Consider the following 22,696-nt stretch of genomic DNA (forward strand, 5'->3'; position numbering starts at 1 on the left):
GGGTTGAACAAAAATATAACATAAAATGCTTAAGAATTACAACCATTTTTTTTTACACAGCCCCCATTTTTTATTTTATTTTATTTTTTTAGAATCCTTTGCAGACAATGACTGCCTTAAGTCTGGAAATCATGGACCTCACCATAGACTGGGTTTTCTCCTTTTTGATGCTTTGCCAGACCTTTGCTGCAGCTGACTTCAGTTGTTGTTTGCTTGTGGGTCTTTCTGCCTTTAATTTTGTCTTCAGCAAATGAAATGCATGCTCAATCAGGTTGAGATCAGGAGATTGACTTGGCCATTGCAGAATATTTCACTTTTCTATCTTCAAAAACTCTTGGGTTGCTTTTGCTGTATGTTTCGAGTCATCGTCCATTTGTACTATGAAGTGACATCCAATCAACTTTGCTGCATTTGGCTGAATCTGGGCAGACAGTATATCTCTATACACTTCAGAATTCATCCGGCTGCTTGTATCCTAAGTCTTTTCTTGATTGTAGACTTTGACAGTGCAACGTCTACCTCCTGGAGAGTGTTCTTCACTTGGCTGGATGTTGTGAAAGGGTTTTTCTTTACCATGGAGAGGATCCTCAGGTCATCCACCACTGTTGTCCTCTGTGGACATCCAGGCCTTTTTATGTTGCTGAGCTCATCAAGCTGTTGATTTAGCCACTCCTAATGTTCCTGCTATCTTTCTAATGGATTTGTTTTGTTTTTGAAGCCTAACAATTGTCTGTTTCACTTGCATGAAGAGCTCCTTCGACCGCATGATGTGGGTTCAGATCAACGGCTTCCAAATCCAAACGGCACACTAAGAATCAACTCCAGACCTTTTACCTGCTTAATTGATGCAGAAAAAAAGAAGGAATAGCCCACATCTGTCCATGAAATGGCTTTTGAGTCAACTGTCCAATTATGGTCCCTTAAAAAGGGGGGAGGTACATATTAAAGTGTTGTAATTCTTTAACCTTTCCCCCAATTTTGATGTGAATACCCACAAATTAAATCTCAGAATGTGCACTTTATGTCAATATTCATTATATAACTGTAACTTCAATATGTTTTGGTCAACAGCTAAAATAATAAAAATTGTGCCCGTGTCCAAATATGTATGGATCTAACTGTACGTATATATGCATACACACACACACAGTTACCCTAACCTATATAATTATTATTGTGATATATTAGACAATTAAACACAATTTCAGTCTTTCTACTTCAAAATGTTATTTAATTCAATGTGTTGCTTGCCGTTTCTTTGTAATTACTTGTGAAATTTATTAGCAACTATTTTAATTGTTTTTAAGTAAATCTTTAACCACATTTTTTTCAACTGTTACATGAGCACAAAGCTTTTCATTTAACAATGGCATCAAAATCAATATAAAAATGCCCTAATTATTGCACATTATCCATAATACTAATAGCATAGACTATTTTTAAGAAACACATTTCCTTGTCAACTGACTCCATGCAAAAGGCAGATCATATACTCTCAGTCATTGAGTGGTCATGACAGTTTGCTCTTCACTTCCTCCATCTCACTGGTTAGAGGTCAAAAGCCTCAGCCAGCCAATCAGAACTCAGCAAAGACTTCATTATGATAATGCTATTATTGATTCAGAAGAGTTGAATCGGATTTGTGCACAATGGGGTTGAATTCTATTGCATTAGTATATGCCAGCACTGCTGCATGTCAGTGGGTTTTTGATATATATTCTTGACAGTAGTTTCTCTATTTTATAGAAAGGATTGGAGAATTTTATATATATCAGATGAAAAAAAATGCATAATCTATTTAGCAATTCACAAATCAGCATAATAGTGGTGGTGAATTCTATTTTTAAATATATGTATACATATACTGTCGGCTACACATATGCAAGCAAAGCACATATATTGATCCAGCAGTGGAATGCCTGCGTGAAACCACTCCAGTGTCCTGACTGAGTGAATGTGCCTGTTTAAACTTGATCTGTCTGCTGTATTGAGTTAAAGAAACGGAGGGGAATTGGAGATCCATGGGATCAATCCTGTTTTACGCTCCCAGTGGAGGCTGAGAAGAAGCTGAGCTCTGGTCTTATCTCTCAGAGCAGAAGACCACAGGGACCCTCACATACACGCACACTTATAGCCACCACCGCTGAGACCTCTGCTGTGTTCTCTCATTGCCATGGATTGATGCTCCCGCCACACAGACAAAGGCACAAATATTACTGCATCACAAAATGTTTATTTAAGAGTATAGCTAACCCCAGTATTAAAGTTCAAGTTCATTTACTAACCCTCATGCCATTTCAAACCAGTATGACCTATCTTCCGTGGAACACACCAGACAATAATAAGCTGAATATCTAAGCTGTGCTGTTTCATAAATGTAACAATGGCTGTCAAATATGACTTTCAAGACACCATTTTCAGTTAATAATCACTCAAATTTCAGTCTGATCCTCACACAAAGCTTCTGTATGCTATGACATCAAAAGACATTCCTCATAAAATTGGTTGAGAGTTGGTCCTTTTTTTAAACATTTTTTGGAGCTCGACATCTACTTTTGAATGCATGAAAAATTGCAGCTTGAACATTCTGTCTAATACCTCTTTTTATATATTTATACCTCCAAGGAAAAATGAATGCCAACAAATTTAGAGCTGTACGATAAATCGTTAAAAGATCGCAATCATGATTCAAACACCCAAGTTATCTCATTTCTAAATGACAAAAATTCACCTGTGTCAAAACATACCGGAACATTCAAATCTGCGTTCACGCTGCCGTTTACACATAGAGAAGACGGTTTAGGTAAAAAACTGCTTCAAACAGTCTTATCAACTACACAGTATTATTTCTGTTTTGCAGTTAATCATATGATCACAGAAATACTGGGATAAAAGTTTATAGTTCGGATATATACATTGATGTCTATAGTAGAAATCAAAATAGAGCAAATCGTCTTTTGGAAGTAAATAGTGTTTCAAATAACGTTTATGTTGATTATATTGTTTTACCACTACTAGGTGGCGACAACTGACAGTAAAAATGTATTTATCATTGAATCATTCATTCAAGAGATTTGTTCAAAAACATGGACACATCCAACATTGAAACAAGAGAAGTATTTATGGATACTTCAGTGAGTGAGTCAGTGGCTATGTTTACATACACAATTTTTGGTTCAATTGGACTAAATTCATTCCGATTGATGAATCTGAATGTAGTGTTTACACGAACGCTAAATAAAGTGATCGGGTTGATGTGCGCGTTTATGTCACAAGCTTCAAATCAGAATATATATATATATATATATATATATATATATATATATATATATATATATATTTTTTTTTTTTTTACACAAACGCACACCACACAAATATAGAATTTCTCACTGTTTGCACATAATAACCACTCTCCTACACTGTTTATTTGTTTTTTTTACAGCAGAATTAAAGGGATACTCCACCCCAAAATGCAAAATTTTGTCATTAATCACTTACCCCATGTCGTTCCAAACCCGTAAAAGCTTTGTTCGTCCTCGGAACACAATTTAAGATATTTTGGATGAAACCCGTGAGGCTTGTGACTAGGGGTGTGACGAGATCTCATCCGACTGGTCTCGCGAGAACGTGACGATATCCTCGCAAAATATTTTGCAATGTTTACATTAGAGCTGCACCATTAATCGTTAAAAATTGCGCTTGCGATCTTAGCTGAATCGTTGTCATTCAGGAATGTCTATTGATAGTTTTCACTTGACGTCACACCCTCATAGGAACGCTCACCTGGAGGGCAAAACGAAGCTTAGCTGCACTGACCGTCAGCTATTTTTACGCAGATTGCATAAAGTAATCATGTAGTAAAATGCAGATATTAAAAGGCGAGATTCAGCGGACACCTTATTTATGATGTATATTTTGTACAGGCAAGAAGATAAAGCCATAATATAAATGCAATGTGCAAATTTTCACATTAAATGGCTTCCTGTAGAAAACCATTAGAAGGAAAACACTGAACCGTTAAGCGGATTGCGTTCATGTTCCTGGCCTCATCTGCTTGCCTGTGTAAACTGTGCATCATTAATGTGGTGATTACTGAATTTGATATTTTAATATTACTGTTTTAAATATATTAAGGCACTTTCAAGTGTTTTTACAACGTTTTGTCGCACTGTTTGTTTGAAATATTGCCTCGGGTGCTTAATATGGATTGCAAATGGCCAGAACTTGCATTTTGTTCAGAAATACCCTTGTTTTATTCTTTTGAGAGGTGATCTAAATATTTGCGGCTGGGAAACAGATGAAAAATTGACACGCTTGTGCTGCAGTTCTATGGATGTTTTGGCCTCCAAGTCTTCGAGCCGGTCACGTGACTGAAAACTATCAACTGAGACTGTTTCACATCGCGAGTGTCAGTGGAGCCTGAGATGTTGATGAATCAGAGGGTCGACCATCATCACGCTGCCGATGTGAACGCTGTCAGACATAACACGCGCTGCTCACGCTCCACTGACGCTTTCGATGCGAAACAGGTGTTAAAGTCGTTCAAATGATAATTTCAAAAAGTATAAGTTTATTTCGAAATGCACCGACATTTTTTGCATTTTGTGTTTTTCAGTTGAATAAAATACAAATTTTCCCTATATATTTCATCATTGAAGATTTAAAAAAAAAAAAAAAAAAAGTCTTGTCTCGTCTCGTTCTGGTGAACCCAGTCTCGTGTCTTGTCTCGTCTCGTGGGATAAGTGTCTCCTCACACCCCTACTTGTGACTGTCCCATTGACTGCCAAGTAAATTACACTGTCAAGGCACAGAAAAGTATAAAAAACATTGTCTAAATAGTAATCTGCCATTAGTGGTTCAATCAGAATTTTATAAAGCAACAAGAATACTTTTTGTACGCAAAGAAAATAAAAATTACGACATTTATTCAACAATTTGTCTCCTCTCTGTCTCAGCGTAGCCCCATTTTGGAGTGCGTACGCTAATCTGTCATCAGTAACGCATGGATACACTATTTCCATTCAAATCAAAGAGTAAATAAACATACAATACGTATCCATGCGCTACTGATGACAGAATAGCATACGCATTTTGCATCCATCGGATGATCTCCAAAAGGGCGCTACGCTGACATGTCTAAAATATAAAAATAAGGAGAAGCCTAAAACAGGCCCGAGGCCTGGCCCGCGTCTGAACTATGATGTGAAAATTGGCCCGAAGCCCAGCCCTAGAGGCGTAAAAAAGTCAGGGCCTGTCGGGCCCGGGCCGAAATGCAGGGCTCTAGCCTACATATAAACCGCTGTGCTGTGCTGCTCATATTTAACGTGCAGCAAAATGCCCCTCCCTGCGCACAAAACGGGTTGCCGGTGGATGAGAATCCGAAACAAGAACTGGTGGGACGAGTTCACTGCCAAGTGAAAGGAGGACATGCATTTATACAACACTTTATTCAAAAGGAAGAACATCTCATTCCGCGCGTCATACGTCATTACGCTATTTCTGCGTCATTGCACATGCGCAGTCCTTTCAGTTTCAGTTTTCAATCCGATCGAGTGTTTACATGCACTCTCAATCGTATTAGAGAAGGAATAAACCACCCCCTTCAATCCGATCGAAATTTAATTCCGATCGCGCTCAATCAGATCGATTAAGGTGTTCACATGAAGGCTTTTTATTCCGATTGAGTCGTCAATCCGATTACAAATGGATTATTTGGTTGTATGTAAACATAGCCATTGAGTCATTCATTCAAACCACTTTTTCATCATTTAAATATTAAAATGTATTATTAAATAAATTCTATTTTAAATCTATATAGGCTATCATATATTAAAATATTTAATAATTCATTCAAAATAACTAAACACTTTTAAATAGATTGCAGCAATTAATATTTTGTCACATAATTTTGTTTAGTTCAGAATCATGGTAGAATTGTGAACTCTATTTGAAAAAAATCCAGAATCGTGCAGCTCTAAATAAAGTGTTGATTTTTGGGGAGAACTCTCTTTAAATAACAACTGTAAAAGTCTTTACTGTCACTTTTGATCAGTTTAATGCATCCTTGCTGAATAAAAGTATTAACATCTTTCAAAAAAAAAAATTTTTAAATGGTACAGTGCAAGTCACAGCTAAAACACACAATGTATGTTCCCACCAGCACCCACACACTCTATCCTGCCAATATGCCAGTACAACACTAAAGTCACACTATGAAGTGCAACATACTCATAACATTAAATGCCATTCAAAATGGAAGCACACCAACTCATCTAATTACACAACAGTAAACCACAACATCACTACCTACACAACAGTACAGAAACTCATGTGATGTGACCATTGATAATGCATACCACATCCGTGACACAGTTACTCCTCACACCCCGGTCACATTTTTCAGATGTGTGTCTGTCCACAAATCTTGTTGCTGTTCATTATCTACAATAAATGATGGAAGCTTTCATAATGTGATGAACGTTTTTCATCAACTGTAAACCTTTCTACTCACCGCGGGAGTTCTGCTCGTTCATTCTCGTGAGTGTCTACATTCCCCTGCAAGCGCACATGAGCACAGCTTTACAGAAACTCGCTGATCAGATCACAGACACAGAAAACAAACACCCGGACTATTTTTAATCATTCTAGGGGACTTTAATAAAGCAAATCTCTCCCGTGAACTGCCAAAATACAGACAGCATGTTACATGTCCCACCAGAGACAGTAATATATTGGATCACTGTTACACAGCGATAAAGGATGCATATTACTTTGTCCCATGGGCAGCTTTAGGACTCTCTGATCACTGTTTGGTTCATCTTATTCCGACCTACAGGCAGAAACTTAAATCTGTTAAACCTGTATTAAGGACTGTAAAGAGATGGACTAATGAGACAGAGTGGGTTTTACAAGCCTGTCTCGACCTGACTGTTTGGAGTGTTTTTGAAGCCTTTCAAAAAAAAAAAAAAAAAACACACACAACTACATTTCACTGCTGGTTATACCCTGTATAATTGTGTATGTGACAAATAAAACTCTTGAATCTTGAATCTTGAAGCTGCTGCAAAGGATCTGCACAGAGACTGTAACATCATATATCAGTTTCTGTGAGGATATGTGCATTCCTACCAGGACTCATCTAACTTATAACAACGACAAACCGTGGTTCACTGCAAAACTCGGACAGCTCCGTCAGGCCAAAAAAAATGCCTACAGGAATGGGGACAGTCTTGTATAAACAGGCCAAATACACACTGGAAAAGGAGATCAGAGTGGCAAAGAGGAATGATTCCGATAAGCTAAGGATCCAATTCTCTTCCAGTGACATGGCTTCAGTGTGGAAAGGTCTGAAAGACATCACCAATTACAAGACACCATCCCCCAGCACTGTGGAGAATCAACAACTGACAGACGATCTGAATGAGTTCTACTGAAGGTTTGAAAAAACACCATTCACACCTCCTGCAACCCCCCTCTCCCCCACACCTGCACTGCAGATAAGAGAAGATGATGTGCACCAGGTCTTCAAAAAACTAGAGAAGGAAGGCACCAGGCCCAGATGGTGTGACACCAGCCTGTCTGAAACCTGTGCTGACCAGCTGGCGCCCATCTTCACACAGATCTTCAACAGATCACTGGAGCTGTGTGAAGTCCCCTCATGCTTCAAACGCTCCACCATCATCCCCGTCCCAAAGAAACCCAAGTTTACAGGACTTAACGACTACAGACCTGTGGCTCTAACATCTGTGGTCATGAAGTCATTTGAAAAACTGGTTTTGGCTTATCTGAAGGACATCACTGGACCCTTACTGGACCCCCTGCAGTTTGCCTACAGAGCAAACAGGTCTGTGGACGATGCAGTCAACATGGGACTGCATTACATACTGCAACACCTGGACAGACCAGGGACTTATGTGAGGATCCTGTTTGTGGACTTCAGCTCAGCCTTTAACACTATCATTCCAAACCTCCTCCTGCCCAAACTAACTCAGCTCTCTGTCCCCACCTCTGCCTGTCAGTGGATCAACAGCTTCCTGACAGACAGGTAGTCCGGAGTGCTGAGCGAATCATTGGTACAACCCTCCCCACGCTTCAAGAACTGTACTAGTGCAGAGTGAAGAAAAGGGCTGGTAAAATCACTCTGGACCCCTCACATCCAGCACACAACCTCTTTGAACTGTTACCATCTGGTCGACGTTACACAGCTCTGAGCACCAGAACAGCCAGACATAGGAACAGTTTCTTCCCTCAGGCAATCCATCTCATGAACATTTGAACTCTTAACAATAAACATGAAACACACAACACTATCATACTTTTTATTTTTTATTTAACACCCATACTTATTACATTTCAAGTTTGCACCTAACATACCTGTACATACTGTCTATTTTGCATATTGTCCATTTTGTATATTTGTACATATTTTTTTATTATCTGTGTCCTGTCCTGTCGCTGTCATTCTGTCACATTGTGGAGCTACTGTCACTAAAACAAATTCCTCGAATGTGCAAACATACCTGGCAATAAAGCTAATTCTGATTCTGAAATGACATGACAATTGCACTAAGAGCCATTAAATTGAGCATAATTTTGAACATGCATGTTATGGACTATGGAAAAAAAGGCATTTCTGCAAAAGCAATTAGCAAATATTGCCTGATACTAATAAGTTAATTAGGATATGCCTTGCTCTGATGGCTGCCAATAGGAATAATTGAGATCTTTGAAGCATCTCAATGATTTTTCCAAGTCGGTAATGTGATGAAGTCTCCTGCAGCTCAGATTTTTCTCCTGAGGAATGGGTAAAGTGGGTAAAGTATTCAAAAGAGATCTCAACAATGCCTCAGCTCATATACTACCATTCAAAAAAATGGTTGGTTGGGGTCTGTAAGTCTCTTATGTTCACAAAGGCTGCATTTATTTGATGAAACACAAACAGTAAAAACAGTAATATTGTGAAATATTATTACAATTTGAAATAGCTGATTTTTATTTAAATATATTTTTTCTATGATGGCAAAGCAAAATTTTCAGCAGCTATTACTCCAGTCTTTAGTGTCACGTGATTCAGAAATCAGTCTAATATGTCTGGAATCATTACTGAGATTTGAACTCATGTAAGCTATAAAAGAGCAACTTCTGAGCAATAACATTTTTAAGAGATAGCAAGAGCTTTGAGGGACAGCTCAGAGCAGTAAATAGGAGCTGAGTAGAGGTCATGCTGAGATGAGACTGCTTATTTGACAAACACGATTCCCTTTCCTGCACGATTGCTCCTTTTCAGCATGTGTACATGAAAACACACACAGACACACTCTCTCTCTCACACACACTCTAATCCCATATTAAGCAGCTTGAGTCACTGTAGTCTTTCCTGCACTTGCCCTGAAGTCTGACATTGTGATATGCTCTGTGGGTATAGGGAACACATCTCTCCTCTTCTGCTTATCTGCCAAGTTTAGCCTATGAAGACATACATATATATACCTTTACATATACCTCATACATATACCTTTCAATACCTCTTTCAAGGGAGCATCTGTCCCAGCTGATACATATCTGCCTTTTCAAGGGTTAGTTCACCCATCTTTGTTTACTCATACACATGTTGTTTTGAAGCTGTATGATTTTTTTTATTCATTGGAACACAAATGGAGAAGTTTAGCAGAATGATGATACTTCTCCTTTCCATAATTTAAGTGAATGATGACCAGAGACTGTCAAGCTGCAAAGCTGACACCACAAGTTGTACATATTACTATCATTTCAATAAACCACACATTCCTTCTTGAATCTTGAATTCCCTTTTTGTGAGCAGCAGACTGAAATGTAAGTAATTATTTAGCTCTTAAAAAGAAAAAAGAAATAAACTTCTGTCATCATTTACACACCATGTCGTTCCAAACCTGTATGACAAAATAATAATAAATATATATATATATATATATATATATTTATTTATTTATTTTTTTTAAATGTGCTTATTTTGCCCATACAATTAAAGTCAATAGGGTCCAGTCTTGATTTGGACCTCATTGACTTTCATTGTATTGACAAGACCATGAACAAAATATCTTCTTTTGTGTTTGTGTCTGGAATGACATGATGGTGAGTAAATGACAGAATTTTCATTTTTGGGTGTATTTCTGCTATTACATCTCATTCATGTTCATGTAGGTTTGTTGTCAGTGATGCAAAATGTATTTGGATCTAGTGTCTAATAACTACTTGTGACAAATTTGAATATGTAAAACTCAATATGTATTACTTGAACATTTAATATCTGAATATATATTTAATATTTGAATATTTAAATTAAAATACAGAAATCTTAGGAGGTAGAAGGGAAGATTTTTTCAAAGATCAAAATAAATGTAAAATAAAAAAAAAGTTATAAAAATAAACGGTAAAAGTTTATTCCTCGCATAGTTATAGTATGACTTCAGACAACTAGGAATACTGTGCAAATTGGCTACTTTTATAATACTTTTCCGCATACTTAAAGCCAGACAACCATTCACTTTCATTGTATGGAAAAGAGCAGCAAGAACAGTCTACCAAACATCTCCTTTTATGTTAGATAGAACTCATACAGGTTTAAAACTACATGAGGAAGCGTACATTTAAAAAAAAACTGAATTTCAACGTGTTCTATTCCTTTGAGGATGATTAGAAGTGTGAAAATGAAAGGCAGGAGATTGTGCAAGAGGAAGAGAGCAAGAGCGACAGAGGGAAACCCTCCGCCAAATGACAACACCACAGAGGTAGAGGTGATGAGGTGGAAGAATGAAGCAAAGAGGTGGGACGGGCAGCCTGATAACAATCAATGCGGAGACACACTGAAAGAGGAAGCAGCCCGTCAGTTAGCGGCTTTCTCTCGCTGTGTGGCATTCATGCGCACAACCAGTCATGTATGCAATAGCACGCAGCCTGTGCGTGGACGTGATGGACGCATCTGCCAAAAACACGCGCACACACACTCATCCTATTGAAAGAATAATAACGCATGCATCTAAGAAATGCCCGCTGTCACACACACACACACACAATCAAACATGTCAGTGAGCCTCCACTGCGTGTGAGGAGGTGGAGTGAGAACACAAAAACATACAACCGGTCATGCTGAGAGGATTGCACAGTGAATTTACAATCATAAATAATAAAGAAAACCAAGTCTTACCTCATTCTCCAAGGTTCTGTTTCTCTTTCCCTCTCGCTTGACACAGAGAACACTGTGTTTGAGTCACAGATTTTATGCAGCCAGTTTGATTTCACCCCCTCTGACACATTCTACACATGATTCTCTCTCTCAGGGAGTGCATTCAAAATTAAGTGGAAACACGCGCACGCGCACACACAAGCATGCATGCTAGAAAACAGCTCCCCTTCTTTGGTTCAAACACACATGCACACACACCACACGCGCATGCTGAAACAGCCCCTCTCTCTGTCTCCTCCGCTCTCAGGCAATCAGAGAGAATGTCATAACCGAAGCCACGCCCCCTCGCCCCCCTCCCCGCAGGCTTACTATAAATACAGGGATGGATATGAATATGCTGTCTTGTTCTCTTAGACTTCCCCCCTCCCGTTTTGCTCCCTCTCTGTGGCCATGAAATGCTTCTCTAATGACCTTGCATTGTGCTCGCGGCCCCCCTTTCTCTGCACACGCGCGTGCGTTCAGGATTAATGTACACTCGTGAATCTATTTAATGTTCTTGCAGATGAGCTATACACCTGATACTAATGCCAATCCAAAAGGAATTGAATGGGTAATAGCTGAGTGATCAACAAACAATGGGCGACACACACCTGCTGGCACTATAATGGCCGGTTCACACAGAACGCATTTTTTTTTTTTTTCGTTCCATTGCGTTGTTTTTCTGTGGACCGTTGAACGTATCGCCAAGTCAAAGTTCAACTTTTTTTTATAAACGTTCTTTCAAATGCATTGCGCCGCGGCACGCTTTCAAACGCAACACGTTCCATGCGAGTTGTTACACCACGCGAGCGCGCGCGCGCTGTCATGTGCTAATTACTTATCTGTCACATCTAGTATGCAATGCATGTGCAAATATTTGTGTAGCTCATTAGATCCATTATTGTTATGCATACAATAAGCGCAGGGCATAAATTTTCAGGCGAGTTCGCACCTCACAGGAAATGGTGCCCACAAAACCGCCAATTTACTCAGTCACATCTTGACAGCAACAGCTTTAGATGCTGAAAGGATACCGAGAAGTGCTTGAGTGTGGGTCGTGACTTGTGAATGTGCCAGAATGATAAAATTTGTTATTGAAACATAAATATGGCTGGCTAATGAATTTAGAAGAGGCAGAATTTGCATATGCATGAGAACAAATTTAGTTTAGTAAATGAGAAGACCTTAATGGGATAGTTCATCCAAAAATGAAAACTCTGTCATCATTTTCTCACCCTGGTGTTGTTGCAAACAGTAACCTATGGCTTGCTTTCTTCTGAAAAACACAAAAGAAGGTTTTGAAGAACTAAACAGTTCAGATTGACTTACATTTTATGGACAACAACACAGGCATTTCTCACAATATCTTCTTTTGTGTTCAACAGATTAGAAAAAGAAAGAAAGTAAAGGTTTTGGAATAACATGATGAAAAATGATCACAGAATTACACATTTTTGGATGAACTATCCCTTTAATATCTAGAATGAGATTATTTGTTATTCTTAAAATCAATTTTAATAATGTTTCCAAATCCACATTTGTAGTAATGTACAATAAAGCTTAGAGTTTGGTGTTTGTTTGTTTTTTTTAAAACACTCAGTACAAGCAATGCTTAAAAACCGCTCAGAACACACTAATTGTCATGTAATGAAACATAAATGTAGCAATGTAATCGTTTATATTTTGTGGTTTAATATCTAATGAATAATTCTATATTTCTGGCCAACTGTAGGCTACAGTAAAATTCCTATCTTGAGTTTTGTAAGGTGCAAAGAGAAGTTCTTTCACCTCCCCCATCTTTCCTGTGCTTGTTTCCTTCCTCTCTCATATTAAGCCTGTGTTCGCTCTCTTTCTCTCACTATAAAATCCTCAGGATGTGACAAATAAAGAGAAATTAAGCCCCTAAATCCTATAATGTGAAACAAACACACACACAATATATATTTACACACATAAAACCAGACAGAAGCACACACAGCTGAGCAAAACATCTACAGCTGCAGTGCCGCCCAATCTCACCAGATATAAAAAGACTGATGATTATTGATCCCTAAAGAGAAATCCAGTGCAGCAGCAGCACTATTAAACAGAGTGCACATATAATGAAACTGTATATGCGTCTAATAAGCATCAACAATATATATGCGTGTAGTTGGTCAGTAAGGACTTACAAAATCATGGATATATTAGCTGTGACAACGATTGTTGCACATGCTCCAGTTCCCTTGTGGCAAACGAACGGTCTACGGGAAGCATCACCCCACCCATGAGTGCTTGGAAAGGCGACTCCACTGTGAGGGTGGCTGGGGGAAGCCATGATGTGACGTGAACATTATAGCAGGGTGTCAGATTTGTGCAATACGAGAAGCGATTTATAGGGCCCAGCAGGTAACAAACATATAAGCAGTTTGTCAGTGCTGCCTCTGATACTACTGGTTCTACACTTGCTCCTCTTCCCGCATCAACCCTTACTACCCCGGCCCGTCCTCCCTAGGGACGGTTCAGTTTCCACTTGGTCAGTCAGTCCTCACAGCTTTGACCTACTTCATGTCTCTGGCTTCATATATGCATACTCATAGGCTCGCACACTCAAAACTGCACATGCAGCGATGCAAATGAATGCTGAGTGGTGATTACAAAGCTGATTTCACCTGCTGTGGTCTGATGAATACATCAACAAAGCTGCTGTTCAGAGATGCTGATGGACTGCAGAATGTAGCAGTGACATATACAGACCACATAGACACGTGTGCATTGATCACAGAGTGGGGTTCAAAACTCGGAAACCACAGTCAATGCTGAGATTCAAAATCAATCATGAAAAAGAAGTTTATTTAAAAAAATATTAAACCAGAAAAGCGAACAAATAGGAAATATTTTAATTAATATTTAAGCAAATTGGTGACATTGCAACATGCGACTCTTTGAACAGATGTTTTTGCTTCCACTGAAGCTCAAAATGCTCTTTGGATTATTGATGATCAGGTTTCACACATACCTTAAGAGTTCATGAAATTTGAGTGCTGCTGCCATTAAAGCAAAAGGGGAACTAAGCAAACACTAGGATTATTTTTTAGTTCACTACAATACTTATTAATATAGTTTGTAACAAAAAGTGAAAATTAAATGGGAACAATGCAAACTAGAAACATTTTCACTAACAGACTGATCTCACACATTTAGACCCCTTACTTTATATGTATGTTTTCCATAATATATAGCGTAGTAAATACTAGGAATAAAAATGCTTAAAGGGTAAGTTTACCAATTTTCAACACGCCTTGTACTGTTAGTGTCAGTAGTATATGAACAAAAGTTTTTCTGTGTTACTTGCACCAAGATATCCCCATTTTTTGTCTGTAAATGACAATCTGTAATCCTTTTGACACCTCCGGGCTTTTGTGAAAACTACAGATTTTTTTAAAATTGCATTTCTACTGTACAGACAGACAATTTTTATTAAAAACCCATCTTGTCAGCGTTGAATCCCCACTTTAAACAAAATGGGGATTAAAGTATAGTGCTACATCTTAACGTACTCGTTTAATAGAATAGTGAATTACTGAAAATTCATCAATCATAGGAGCTGGACGTGTTGTTAAAAGACATCTGAGTAATGAAGTTTCTGAAAGTCATGAATTCTGTGGAACTGTTTCCTACAAGAAAGGAGAAGCTGAAATGAGAGTTAAAACGAACTGTACTCTCATTTCATTATTGATGGGTGTTATGCAATGTTTTCTCAATTATAACGTCATGCAACACTAAAGGTTATGTAAGACAATAAGTAAGCCATTCGTAAATTTCTCTTAAGCAGTTATTTTTACAATTCCGTCAAATAATTTTACAATACAATTTTACATTTAATGCAAGTGGCATTGAAATTACAAACTCACAGCCAGATAATCTTGCTTGTTATAGGGGAAGTCTGATAGCGCAACTCTGTGGCCATTCTAAGTATTGCAAGTGTGAAGTGACTAAAACCTTAGCTTTGACAAAAAAATAAGCCTTATATGCGGACTGCTGTTTGTAAGTCAAACCAGCACACACAAGAGAGTACATGCTGTATATGGTTGAATCAGGAACGGAGGGTAGGGTGAGGACAAGAGGGAGTTTCTACTGGCAAAGAGGGGGTTGGGCTACTGTGATGTAGCTGTGGCCCAGGGGTGAAAAGGCACTGCTGTGTAAACTGATGTCAGTGTGGATCACCACTGCGTGTGTGTCTCATCTGCTCAGCCTGTCTCACAGCCTTCTCCAGCTCCCCCTGGGACAGCAGGCCGCAGCGCTGCAGGGCAGAGAGCAGCTGGGCCCGAGAGTTGCTGATGAACGAGTGGGACAGGAAATAGGGGAGACCACCTCCATTCTTCAGGAAGTAGAGGGGCACTCTGACCATACCTAATACCTGGAGACAGATTAGGAAGTTGCAATATAAGAATTTGTAACTACATTTACACACGTGAAATAATAGACAGAGTTTTGACCTCTAAACCATGGTCTGTGGCTGTAGCTACAGCTGCTCGCTCTATCTCTTTCAGCTCTGTCTCTGTCATCTTCTTGATGTAGAAGTGCGTGATGAGCCGAGGGCAGGATGGAGAAAGACAGGAGGACACGTGATTGTCCACGCCCACAGGCACAGCCACGCCCACCTCCTCGTGGAGCTCTCTGCTAAGCCCCGCCTCCAGGGTCTCCTCAGACGGGTTCACCAATCTGATTACAAAATAAAACACAGCCTTCATGAATAATGCCGGTTCATTTGTAAACAACTTAAAATCCATTCAAAGTTTATTTATTTATTGCATAAGAGGAACTCACCCCCCTGTGAAACCCAGCAAGCCATCAAAACGCATCTGCATCTGAATGACAGTAATCTGAATTCAGGTTCAGGGCGTCAGGTTATTTTTTAACTTCCTGCTTTAGTATAGTGCACCTGTCGTATTCACACTCTTCACATACAGGTAAAAAGATGTGCAGGTCACAGTGAGTGCACTCCTCCTTACCAGTACTATATGTTTGATTGGGATTTTCCCGAAGAGTTTGGCGCTAGAGTCTCCGTAAAGCATAATGTGACACGCATGTCTGTAGCCCTCCCGTGTCAAAGCATCTTCTCTCGTGATCTGTTCCGCCATTACAGGGCGAGCGATAAACAAACAAATCAATCAGTCAGTTGTATATTTAATAACGCGTATTGGTAAGTAAGGAATAACACCAGACACTATGTACGTCTGTATTACTAACGCACGTGCCACTATAATCACCTGACATGCACTATTTCAAAATAATAGTCCATTCAGAACGCAGCTCTAAAAAAAAATTTTCTATAACTTTTTTAAACCATAGCTACCACAATACACCATATAAGTTCGAAAGTTAACACAACAAAACTGTGCAAACTTTGTATTTACCACATATGTCAAATAAAACTATTAAAATTCAAATAAATACAAATCCTGAAACATATTTGAAATGTTCGGGGTTCCAAATTAATTCATAATTAATCTGAAGAATAATTGTTTTAACCATAGTGTTTTAGCCAAAAACTACCATTGCAATTATATTGTATGGTTGGACGCAATAATTTATTGTATATAGCCCTATATAACTAATGAGAACGATAGGCTTAAACAAATGCTTATTGGTAATATTTATAGTCCTATAGTTTATAACAATATTGCATATATTTAAAAGTTATGCACATTAAGAATTCACTACGCAGTTTTCATTAACTTTTCAGACAACGTACGTCTGTTGTCCTATAGATGGCAGTAGCAACTAAATTGTGCACCTTAAGATGCTAAAATTCACTCAACAGAGAAAGAAAGAAAGAAAGAAAGAAAGAAAGAAAGAAAGAAAGAAAGAAAGAAAGAAAGAAAGAAAGAAAGAAAGAAAGAAAGAAACCGAAAAAGTGTTCCTGTTGAAAGAAGAAGCCAGTGGAGAAAGACAAAGTGGATATAGATGCAGTGCTCCCCCTTCTCTTTTATGTCACTCCAAATCTATGCCACCTGTGCATAGCACTAAAAAATAACCTCTTGTATCTAAATGCAGAGTGGCTTCAAAAGCAAAGCCGATTCCACGGTTATAACTGTTCATTCCTCACGCATGCACCGACTCTAGATTCATATTGCCCAATTAGCAGTGTTGGGGAGTAGTTAACTACAAGTAGCGACGCTACTAACTTAACTACATTTTTCAGTAGCTTGGCAGTAGCTCAGTTGCTTTTTAAACAGTGTAGCTTTTCCAGTAGCTAACTACTTTTTGCAGCAAGTAGCGGTGTAGCGCGAGCAAAAGCTACATTGCGTTTTGTCAAGCCTGCGCGAATCAGCGCGATGCAAGGATATTCTTCTTGTTAGATTACAAACTCATTTTTTGCCATTACCGCCACCTGTTGTTTAATCACGCATCTTGCGGCTAACGGTTCACTGACGTACAGAAGTGGGTTGACACACCCATATTATCCATGATGGAGCAAGACGTGGCGGCAGATTTGGAGGATGGAGAAACAACTAACGTTAATTACCCATGGCCTTATTTGTCCAAGTTCATGTCTCTCAAAGAAACGACAAGTAAAGGTTACACTTTTTGTAACAGTCTGAGATATTTTTGAGTGTTGTGTGTAATAAAACAATACTCTTTGAAATCATAATTGTATTGCATTGTTTTAAACACTAAATATTTTACTTAAACCATTCCTCAGACACTTATTCGGTTATTTATAATATACGTTGTTCAAAAAAATCAAAAGTAGTTTCAATGTAGCTAGCTACTTTTTGATAGTAACTTGTAGTGTAGCTAACTACTTTTCCAAAAGGGTAGCTTGACTGTAGTTTAACTACTTTAACTTACGAGTAGCTTGTAGCTTGTCAAACTACAGTTTCAGAGTAGCTTCCCCAACACTGCCAATTAGTTTGCAAAGAACCAGTGAACTGCTATGGCCCTCACATAACATTGCAAGTATCAGACATGTCATTTCAAAATTCCTCCGACAACCACAACAACAAAACTAATCTAAAAGTTATTCTTATTGTATTTACATTGAAATGTTTGTCCATATCCTATATTGTAAATCCTTGTGGTTAAACAGAAAATGATTAATGTAGGATAATGGTGTTTGGTTCCTGTTCATAAAATGGTATTAGTGTATCCATACAAGTTTAAAAGTTATAACCGCAAGAAACCTTCAGTAATTTATTTAATAAACAAACTATTAAATATCTGAGTGTTGTAGCAGCCCTGAGGGAATGTGCGTTGGACATCTCAAGAGTGCTTCCACAACACTCGACAGGATTCTTCAGCAGCCTTATAGGAGCTTTACTAGTTAAACCATGATGCTCCTACCGTCTCTCTGACCTTGTGCATTGCAAGGTGATGACTGGAGGAAATATACTGTTTCACAACCACTCCCTTCTTCTTTTCCAACAAATATCATTTGTCTACTCAGCTCTTGCCAGATGGACTCAGAACATGCAACCATGATGCCCTAGCAAATAATATAGGACAATATAATAAAGTTAATACATGTAAATATTTTTAAACAACTAAAATATCTGAAAATAGCTGCATTTATTCAGCATTAGGGAGCACTCGTGTAGTAATGGTAAATAAACTACAGCAAACACAGCTACAAATTCACTAATTGCAAGGCAAAGGATGAGAATGGTGGGTAAATATGGTGCTGTTGTGTGTGTGTGTGTGTGCATGTTTATGTGGTTTATGAGGACACAAATTTGTATAATGACATGGGTATGACAGAGGTATTACAATATGAAGGTGGTTTATGAGGACACTGCCTATGTCCCCGTAATTCAAAAGGCTTAAAAAACATACTAAATGGTGTTTTTTTTTTATCTAAAAATGCACAAGTCTCCTGTGAGGGCTAAGTTTAGGTGTAGGGTTGGTGTAGGGCAATAGCACACACAGTTTGTTCAGTATAAAAACCATTACGCCTATGGAGAGTCCCCATAAACCACAAAATCCAACGTGTGCGTGTGTGTGTGTGTGTGTGTGTGTATTCTTCAACAGCTGTTGCAGTGTTGGATACGGCTAATGTGGGTTTTTTGAGTGAGCCGTGTGAATGTTTCCATCAATCCCTGGGCCTTTGAATTGTTAAAGAGACATTTCACATAGCAATATCTATGGGAGACTGACTTAACCCATATTCACATCCCATTCCAATCTGTCAAGGTTCCCATTGTCCCATGATAGGAGACAGTAAATGAATGTAGAGATGTGCAGGTGTATATTAGTGGGGCTGAGAATTTTAATTGCAGGTTATATGTACTATTTAAATATTAATGATGTTAGTGTAAGACTATACTGGGAATGTTAAGAGACAATGAGACAGATGGAGAGATAAAGTGAGGTTATGAGTCTGAGCACATGGTCACATTCATCACAGCTCTTGTTTGACTCATTTCAATCACTGTAAATGTATAGCTATTAAACATTCTGATGTGGCAATCATTTACCATGATTGCTTTTTGGGCCTTAAATTAAATTAAATTAAATTATTCTCATTATTATTAGTAGTAAATTAATATATTATGAATTAAAGAACTATAGATTAATGAAAAATGTATATGTATATTAAATGCTTTAATATATAATTAAACTGATTTTCAGCCACAGGTGTGTGTATATGCATGCTTTACAATGGCTTTAAACACGGTTCATCCCACTAAATTTCACAGCTGAATCTATCCGTTTTATAAACTGTAAGTGAAACTTTGAGAATCCGCACCCATAGACTTGAATCAGGCATCTAGGATTGTTGAAGTCAGTGTTGACTCAAGGCCTTGTTAACTCTGTCCGTCCTCTCTGGGTTTACCGTGTGGCAGGGGATTGCGCCAGAATGGCTGCACTTTAAAGGTTTAAAAGGTTTATGTGAGCTGCTGGCTATTGTTCTGGTGAAGGCGTCAGGGATTGTTATGGGGGATCTTAGGGGGAGAGATATAGGGCTGTCAAAATCCAGACTAAAATAAGCAGACAGCTGTGGGTGCTCATATCTAGGTTATGTGTTTGAGTGTGTGTGAGACTGATGGTGTAGCAATGGAGAACTAACACAATGCAGACAGGCCGTGTGCTGGAGCCAGATGAGGGAGAATTGCACTGCTTGTCTCCATCCAACGAGTCACTTGCTAAAAGACATTTTACATTATTGCTGATTTGAGGGGACGGGTTGGCTGGTAATCCTGAGATTAAGACATCTAGGTTTTCCCAAACTCTCCTTCTCTTCATTCTCGCTCTCAATCACACACGCAGGTGCTGGGGGGTTGCTTTATGCCAGGGTCTTACGCCACTGTCAGAGGCATATCAGAGGGAAAAATGAATGTAGAATCCTGAATTGTGGGGAGACGAACGCTGCTCAGCTGGGATCTGGTTCACATGTCTGCGCCTGGTGGATAGCTCACACATAGGATTTTGAAGACCAGGAGACACTGTTTTGATTGGCAAGAGGAAAACATTTATTAAGAGGCAGTTAACGTGTATTTTTCTTGCCCCCATTGGGTGTGGGTATGCAGAATGCGACCACCCTCCTCCACCTCTGACCCTTTAGTCTCTGTGTTAGAGCTTTGTGCCACTGGATGAGAACTGATAATCTGTAACAACTGCTCACCATGTGTAGAACTTCAAACCCTGTTTCCTGGAAGCTTTGTTTAGGTTTGCCATGTCAGCCACTCTTTTATGGCAAATGACATTGTAATGAGTTGTATCATGTTGAAGAGAAACTATAAGGTACTTCACTGTTTTTAAACAAACACTGAACCGAGGAAATAATCAAACATGTTCACCTAAACGGTCCTCTTTCTCTGATGTTTAGCTTTGGAAAGTCTGATTCATTCTAGTGAATTGGTTCATCTTAACCGGTTCTCTGTTCTATGTAGCATTAAAAAAGTCTGACTCATTCAGTTAATCTTAAACGGTTCTATTTCTTATGCAGTGTTGGAAAGTCTGATTCATACTAGTGAAATGGTTCATCTTAAATGGTTTTGTCTGTCCTATGTAGCATTGGAAATTTTGAGTCTTTCTAATGAATCAGTTTATCTTTAAAGGGGTCAAATGATGTTGCTAAAAAGAACAATATTTTGTGTATTTGGTGTAATGCAATGTGTTTATGTGGTTTAAGGTTCAAAAAACACATTAATTTCCACATACTGTACATACATACTGAAATGTTACGCCCCTTACCATATTGTGATGCAGTGTCCCGGCCCGACGACACAAAAACAATTCTAACCATTATAAACAATTATAACCATTATAAACGAGGCATTTGTTGCATCCAGTTGGGACATAATTACTGATTAAAATGACTTACTGTCATTTTACGCATCGCGTTGCATCGCACCACGTAAACCACGAAGCCCAAACAAAGTACTTTCGCTTTCACAACGACATGCAGCGTCTCCAGGACATGGCGCCGGCGGCAGCAACAATACTACAGCGAGAATAATAGTTCCGCCTTCTTTCTTTGCTTATATGTTTGGGCGGTGTTTTGCAAATCTTTCCACACAGTGACGTAGACATGTGGGGGCGTGTTTAAATGAGCCGTTTTAGGGGGGCGTGGCAGAGTCTTAACTTTTATAAAGAATATCTCTTTGGTTTTGAGACTTTAGTCTTTGCAACTTCAGGGATCTCATCTATGCACAAACAGCTTGTAACACTCCAAAGAGAAAAGAAAACTTGAAATCGCATCATATGACCCCTTTAACAGTTCTGTCTGTACTGTGTAGCACTGAAAAGTACAGAAAACTGATGTCATGTATACAGAAAAAATATTCCTTCTAATAAATTGGTTCTTCCAAACAAATAGATTACAAAACGATTCACAGGTTCAATTCCTTGCACCATGTACTATTTTCTATTTATGTAAGTAGATATGTATGATTATAGTAGGATACATATAAATTGGTCTGTTAAATATAATCCTGCCACTCAGAAGCCCTCATTGTTTTGGTGTAAGCTTTGATTAAATTATAAATTACTGAATAGTTTTATTTTTCTCCAAAAACATATTTTACCCTTAAGTAACTTCGGTATAGTTATAGCTAATACTGTTTTCAAAAACGTTTCCTCAACTAATTAATGACATCATTCCTGACATCAATACAAACACACACACACACACACACAAAGTTAAAAATGAATTAAAAATAGTAAATAAATTACAAAATTATAAAATAATTTGGGGTACAGAAAGTTTAACGGTTTCAGTATAAACATGTACCAAACCTAAATGGTGACATCTGTGTACCTCTGACAGTATTTATAGGGTTGACATAGTGTGGACGCTCTTTCAGTGTTTGATCACTGGCAGATCACTCTCAGTAATTTCTAAGGGAAACAAAACAAAGCACCGCCTCTTTAACCACAAACCCATGCCAGACAGCATGGCTATCTCTGCATGGAATGCTGGCTATTGCGAACAGGAGTTGTACTCTCTTCTATTTTCGGACTACATAGTGGGCTCTGGATTCTGCTAGAGGACACTTATCTCAGCTTTAC

At 38.5% G+C, this 22,696-nt stretch overlaps 2 protein-coding genes across 5 annotated transcripts in view; both read right to left on the reverse strand.

Moving 5' to 3' along the window:
* Positions 1-11,457, reverse strand: part of LOC306861050 (SLIT-ROBO Rho GTPase-activating protein 3-like) — a 38,855-nt gene extending 27,398 nt beyond the window's left edge. For both annotated transcript variants that reach the window (XM_079403119.1, XM_079403118.1), the window contains exon 1: positions 11,183-11,457. The gene's annotated coding sequence lies outside the window, so the exon portion shown is untranslated. The remainder of the gene's footprint in view (positions 1-11,182) is intronic.
* Positions 11,458-14,000: 2,543 nt separating this feature from the next.
* Positions 14,001-16,463, reverse strand: LOC306861061 (U8 snoRNA-decapping enzyme-like). Of its 3 annotated transcripts, XM_079403132.1 has the most exons (5): positions 16,437-16,463; positions 16,195-16,311; positions 16,010-16,050; positions 15,679-15,904; positions 14,001-15,599 (listed from the first exon to the last, which is right to left on the reverse strand). In XM_079403132.1, the coding sequence occupies exons 2-5, from the start codon at positions 16,255-16,257 to the stop codon at positions 15,393-15,395; spliced, it is 537 nt and encodes a 178-aa protein (XP_079259258.1). In that variant the 5' UTR covers positions 16,258-16,311; positions 16,437-16,463; the 3' UTR covers positions 14,001-15,392. The 3 variants fall into 3 exon arrangements, with proteins under 3 accessions (XP_079259258.1, XP_079259257.1, XP_079259256.1); XM_079403131.1 differs by having other exon boundaries at positions 16,195-16,461; XM_079403130.1 differs by having other exon boundaries at positions 16,010-16,065; positions 16,195-16,450.
* Positions 16,464-22,696: the final 6,233 nt, after the last annotated feature.

The sequence above is a fragment of the Barbus barbus genome, assembly GCF_936440315.1.
Source record: "Barbus barbus genome assembly, chromosome: 41".
NCBI lineage: Eukaryota > Metazoa > Chordata > Actinopteri > Cypriniformes > Cyprinidae > Barbus > Barbus barbus.

What these genes read in the sequence shown, in the direction of transcription:
- LOC306861061 (XM_079403130.1), bottom strand. Translation starts at nt 16,323, where the DNA reads ATGGCGGAACAGATCACGAGAGAAGATGCTTTGACACGGGAGGGCTAC. An exon ending in CAATCAAACATATAGTACTG is followed by an intron (nt 16,066 to 16,194) that starts GTAAGGAGGAGT and finishes ACCTGAATTCAG; the next exon opens with ATTACTGTCATTCAGATGCA. An exon ending in TTGCTGGGTTTCACAGGGGG is followed by an intron (nt 15,905 to 16,009) that starts GTGAGTTCCTCT and finishes TTTTGTAATCAG; the next exon opens with ATTGGTGAACCCGTCTGAGG.